The sequence below is a fragment of the Ananas comosus genome, linkage group 5 (assembly GCF_001540865.1).
Source record: "Ananas comosus cultivar F153 linkage group 5, ASM154086v1, whole genome shotgun sequence".
Taxonomy (NCBI): domain Eukaryota; kingdom Viridiplantae; phylum Streptophyta; class Magnoliopsida; order Poales; family Bromeliaceae; genus Ananas; species Ananas comosus.
The window spans coordinates 9,556,134-9,562,235 of record NC_033625.1 but is presented as its reverse complement, the minus strand read 5'-3'; the positions used below and the strand labels follow the sequence as shown (position 1 = coordinate 9,562,235).

Sequence of the window (6,102 nt, the reverse complement as noted above, 5' to 3'; positions counted from 1 at the left end):
TTTTTTTTCTTTTTTTTTCTAAGGTATACTGTCTGTACACAATTAATAACCCTAACAAATAATGTGAGCACCAGTATCCCCCCATGGAACAGGCGGGTTACCGACCATCGAAGATTCTGTGCTCGTCACGCCAAATACAGCACGTGGGCTCCACACGGCGCAATCACGACCACGATATGCGACCGCTGCTCCGCCTTCTAGTCCAATAAGCACCCGCCGCGTGTCGCGTGCTGACTCGGATTCTTAATCGCGGCGGCGGCGGCGGCGGCGGCGGTAGAAGAAATTTTGAACCCTCTGGGGAAGGCTCGAGCAGGGGGGGTGTGTTGAGAGGCCCGTTGACCGTTGAGGGCCCCAACCACGCCCACTATTTATTTATTCGATCCGAAGAAATTTTTTTTTTATTTTAAATTATTCGAGCTCTCCAAAGAGAGGGAGAGCTCGTTAGGGCCCTCTAATGGCGGACGAGGAACTCTAATTCCCCGTAAAACCCTAGCTAGCTACCAATTTCCCCCTAATTCTTCAGCCTTAATTTGCTAATGAAGGTCCCGCCTCGGAATTAATGGCGCTCGGGTTGAAAAGAATCGTTTGATTTGATAATTTTTGAAAAAAAAAAAGAAAAAAAATGAAGCGATCGATTCGCGTACCTTTTAGTGCTCTCCTGCTCCTCATGGTCGCCATGTGTGCTCTTCTGAGCTTCCGAGTCGCCGTCGTCGTGCGCGGAGTTATCGGAGGCGGTGGCGACGCCGCGGGGGCGGCAGAGGATGCCGATGTAATTAGTGCTGCGCTCCTGCGGCTGTCGGCGGCGGACCCCGGCGAGGCGACGCTGAGGAAGGATGCGGAGTTCCTCCTCGGCGGCGACATCCCTCAGGCGGTCCGGCCGGGGCGGATCGACGGCACGTGGCGGCTGGAGTTCGGCCACCTCGAGGCGCGGCCGCGGCCGGATATGCGGGCGCCCATTCGCCTCCTGCTGCCCAAGGACTACGGGATCATCCCCGTCTTCCGCCGCGCCCTCCGCGACTGGTATATCTATCTATGCTTCACTAACCGATCCAGATTGCGTGCGCTTTCGAATTTATATATTTTATTTGATCTCTCGTTGCGGCTTCAATTGATCTTTTAAAACAACATTATTTTCTTGTTTATTTTGCAGCTGTGTTACTTTTTAAACGATCGTGAACATCCGTATAGCTAGATATATCGTCTCTTGTGTGGAAGCATTAAGATTAGTTTCTTAATTTGTTACGCGCATTCATATACCAGCGTTTTTTTTAAAAAAAAAAAAAAAACGAAAGTTAGTGGACAATTAATTCTGGAGAAGAATGATAAATTAATAAAAATTTCGTAAGTTTAAGATTGCCCAAGATTTAGTGTTTTTTTTATAATAATTTTATCCCAAAGTTTGGCGTAATTAATATTTTTTTTATTTCCTTTCATTTAATTTTAATTTTAATTTTAATAGTTATTTTGTTCTCAAAATTAATTGTGTTTTTTATAAAAAAAAATTATAGTGATGCCGACGGGCGACGACGAGAAAGAGACAACATAAGTAAAGATGTACATAGAAATCAAACTTCACGGCTATTTAGTCTGAAAAATAATATAAATTGATAAGAAATTATTATTACAGTTGTAGCCTCAACGAATTGCATGAGCGCTCACGCGGTATAACTGAATCCCACAGGTACAGCCGGCTGCTGTTTGAGCCTGAGGTGATGTCGGAGCTGCCCGATCTCGTGAAGCTCCCCATCGACAGCCACCACCACGCACGCCTCCGTAGCAACGGCAGCGGTGAACCCCTGGGTCCGCCCCGGCGTCGGTACGGCACGTGCGCGGTGGTGGGCAACAGCGGCATCCTCCTCCAGTCCGCCCACGGCGAGCTCATCGACAGCCACGACTTGGTCATCCGCCTCAACAACGCCCGCATCGCCGGCTTCCGCCGCCACGTGGGATCCCGCACCAGCCTCTCCTTCATAAACAGCAACATCCTCCACCAGTGCGCCCGCAGGGAGGGCTGCTTCTGCCACCCCTACGGCGCCGACGTACCCATCGTGGCCTACACCTGCCAGGCCGCGCACTTCCTCGACTACGCCCTCTGCAACGCCTCGGACCCCCTGCTGCTCGTCACTGACCCGCGCTTCGACGTGCTCTGCGCGCGCATCGTGAAGTACTACTCTCTAAAGGATTTCGCGGAGACGACGGGTCGGCCGTTGGATCAGTGGGGGACGGCGCACGACGAGCAGATGTTCCACTACTCCTCGGGGTTCCAAGCGGTGATGCTGGCGGTGGGGCTGTGCGAGGAGGTGAGCGTGTTCGGCTTCGGGAAGTCGACTTCCGCGAAGCACCACTACCACACCAACCAGCGGGCGGAGCTCGACTTGCACGACTACGAGGCCGAGTACGCGGTCTACCGCGACCTCGTGCGGCGCCCCCACGCCATCCCCTTCCTCAACGAATCCGGCTTTCCAGTCCCCCGGCTCGTCTTCTATCACCCAGATTACTAATTGGATTGGATTGGATTGGATTCGGATTTATTATTGTTGATGAAAATTGTACGTACAGAGACATCCCCCATGCGCCCGCNGCCATCCCCTTCCTCAACGAATCCGGCTTTCCAGTCCCCCGGCTCGTCTTCTATCACCCAGATTACTAATTGGATTGGATTGGATTGGATTCGGAAGTATACAAATTTTTGAAATACATACATACATACCTCCACTTTATTTATTTGTTTATTTATTTATTTTTCATTGACCATAAACTTAATTGGCATCTTCTTAAATTTTTTTTAATCGTTTGTTTATATAAGCAAGTTAGTCCAATTAAAATTATTACGTTTTAGTGCCTTAATTCATAATTAGTAGTTAATTGTTAATTAATAACAAAATATGCTATTCCCTTTGCTGAAAAGTGGATATGTCCACGGAGGACTAGCATGCAATTTCATATTCGAAAGCATCCGTTTGTATGCTTTGGAAGGCCCTATAAAATTTTCCTCTTCTAACGTGACAAAGTAGCCATAGCCACCAAGAAAGTTTGCAATCATTTTACATACTTCTCTGGTGGCGATTTCTACAGCAATTGTATAGTATTTGAGAAGAAAAGATCGAAAGCACTTTGTAGAACTTTTTTTATTTTTTCCATCATTAAAATGTTATGGCAATGAGTCTCTAATAAATATCGCTCTATATACTTATTACGGTATATAGAGATCTCCACAAAAAATAAAATAAAAATAAAAAAGAGGGAGAAGAGAAATAAAAAAAATTGGTACGTTCTGATCGAAGCAAACTACACAATTTTATTGGAGAATATAAACTAGCAAAATTCTTGTCGCCTATACGCACTTTACGCTACCCCAAATTAATTAAGGCAATTCCAGCTTCATTAGCTACTATAGCCCCGCCTCTATTTATAACTAATTATATAAAATCCTACTCTAATTAGATTTCACCTTAATCACAATTTATACAACCAAATCTAATAATGGGATAAAATAAATAATCTAATCTAATTAATTATTAGCATTATCTCTTACACTCCATACAATGCTTATATTCTTCACACCATTTTCTCTCGGCGAAAATAAATTTCTTCAATAGTAGCAACTTTATGAAAATATTGGCCATCTATTCTAGTGCCAAGGTTGAACATGAACCCGTCTCTGCTTCTTCGGTTGTTAATTGAACCTACGTAATCACTATCTGAACAATCAAAAAAATAAAAATCGTTAGTGTTAGTATACCACAATCCTGAGGATCAAAATGGCAACCTAAAAGGGAAGGTGAAATAGGTTTCTAAAATAAAAGGCCAAATAATTAAGCAATTTAAAAATCCGAAACAAAAAATAAAGTAAGGAGTTTAAAGAAATGCAAACTCAAAAAGCACACAATCGATTTGTTTCGAGGTTCGACACTTTGCCTATGTTCCCACCAACTTCTCAACACTAGAGATTGTTGAATCTCCATTAGATGATGTTTTTACGGGCAAGCACCAAGCCTTCACACAAACACCTTCTTCTTTTCAAGCTCCAAGACTTTGCTTTTCTCTATTTTACAAGATTATATCTCAGTACAAATTGCACTCAAGTTTAGAGAGAGAATTGAGAACTAAGAGTAATATAAACATTGAAATTTTTAAGCTCAAATGGACTTTCAAATTACGGCTGAGAAAAGGCCTCAAAACCATCTATTTATAGCCTTGGCCAGCTCCAGGCCATTGCACTTTCGAGCGCCCTAAACATGATTTCAGGTGCCCAGAAGTTGTGCACGCGCACTGTGCTTCCAGCTGCTTGTCAGACAACGTGCGCCGCTTTTTCGGATTCGTACATTCGGGCCTCCAGAAGTTGTGGGCGCCCAGATCACGCGCGATAGCTTTTCTGACCTAGTCAGACCACGTGCGCCGTATTCTCTGAGCAGGAACATTTGGGCTTCCAGAAGTTGTGGACGCCTAGTATTTCCATGCACGCGCGCAGCCTGCTCAGCGCCACGTCAGAACTTTTCAGGCCGATCTGTTGTACTGTCCGGAACACGCAACTGGTCAAGTCAAACAATTCGGTCGCCCTAAACAGACATTCGGGCGCCCAGATCAGGTGAAGAAATTTCTGGACCACTCGAACAGCAAACAGGCAGGATCCAAAAACACATGAGATTCGGATCCACTTTAGGGCGCCCAGAACAGAGTCCACAACAGTAACTTGACAAAGAACTGATTTTGAGCAGATTTTAAATATTATAAAATCATATGCACCTTATAAAAGGAGATAAAAATCACTTATCACAAGTTAGAGATTTGTTCAAGTGAGCTATAAAGTGATAAGAGGAATAGATCAAACTTAACTCAAAATTTCTCACTCTAATCATAAAGCATATTATTAATCAAATAAAGAATAGAAAGAGTGAGTTTGTCTATTTGACAAAAGAAGCAAGCATAGCTTAAAGTGGTGAAGCTTAGAGCTAGAAGATTGCCCATCTTGAGTCCTTTTGAAGATAGAAAGGTATAAAACATAAAAACTCAAGATAAAAGATTAGTCCAATAATTATAATTATTTGTTACCATCAAAATCTAACGAAGTATTAGGGCCACTAGTGTCACGCCCTGCCCCGAAACCACTACCAATTTGGCACGGTTCGGCCGCGGCAGCAGGCCACCGAACGGACAGCACCTCCCATATCCGCCCAAGGCTCAACAATAGGAATGTGCACAAGAATTTACCCAGAAAATTAAATTCTAAACATACACATTCACGAGGGCACAACCAGTGCTATCAATACAAAGAGCAAGCAATCCACAAGATAAAACATGTGAAATAAAGAGAGTACTTTACTAACTATTACAATAGTTTCAACATTTTCATTTACATCATTTTCTTTGAATGAATACATCTTCCATCTCAAAATATATAGCTCTCCAAATCCTCACCTACAATGAATCTCTCTCAATACATAGATGACTAATGCAAAAAAGAAAAGCTACTATACTACCACGGTCTCACTGGTCGGGCGCGATGCCCTTGCCGCGGTCCTCTCTCGGCAACCCTGTACCTACCACTGAACATAGAGTGGGGTGAGAACTATCTTCCATAGTTCCCAGTGGGCTCGGCCGCCGACTCTGCCGATCTCCCCACTAGGTCCAAGTGGGCATAAGTAACAACAGATAGATAGATAGATATGTATCTGAAAACTGTAGATGCGATAGTAGGAAAACTATGCTACTATGTCCATAATCATGAATATGAATGCATGCATCATATAATAAAGGTTTGCTACCATGCTAACAAATTCGATCCATGTTCAAATAGCAATGTTCAATGATATTCTTAAACTTTTACCTTTTTCCATTTACCCAATCTGTGGCGAGGCCCTAGGGCTCGCCTATAACTCACCTTTCAATCCCAAAGTGGGGAGAGAGCTCCAAGTGCACCCATGCCCGGGACCGTCTGCAGACCTCCATGTGGTCCAGACCTCCAAGTGGTCCGGACCTCCAAGTGGTCCTAGTCGCGCGATACTCCGAAGTATTCGACGACAATCCCCTCCATGTGGGGATTGGATGGCTATACCACCCCAAACGCAGACTATGAGCTAGATCTATCCTCTCCAAGTGAGG

General features: G+C 44.3%; 1 protein-coding gene across 1 annotated transcript; it reads left to right on the top strand.

Annotated features, from left to right (window-relative positions):
• On the top strand, positions 396-2,556 carry LOC109709791 (sialyltransferase-like protein 1). The gene is made up of 2 exons (XM_020232113.1): positions 396-1,020; positions 1,682-2,556. Exons 1-2 carry the CDS (start codon positions 623-625, stop codon positions 2,499-2,501), a joined length of 1,218 nt encoding a protein of 405 aa, XP_020087702.1. The 5' UTR covers positions 396-622; the 3' UTR covers positions 2,502-2,556.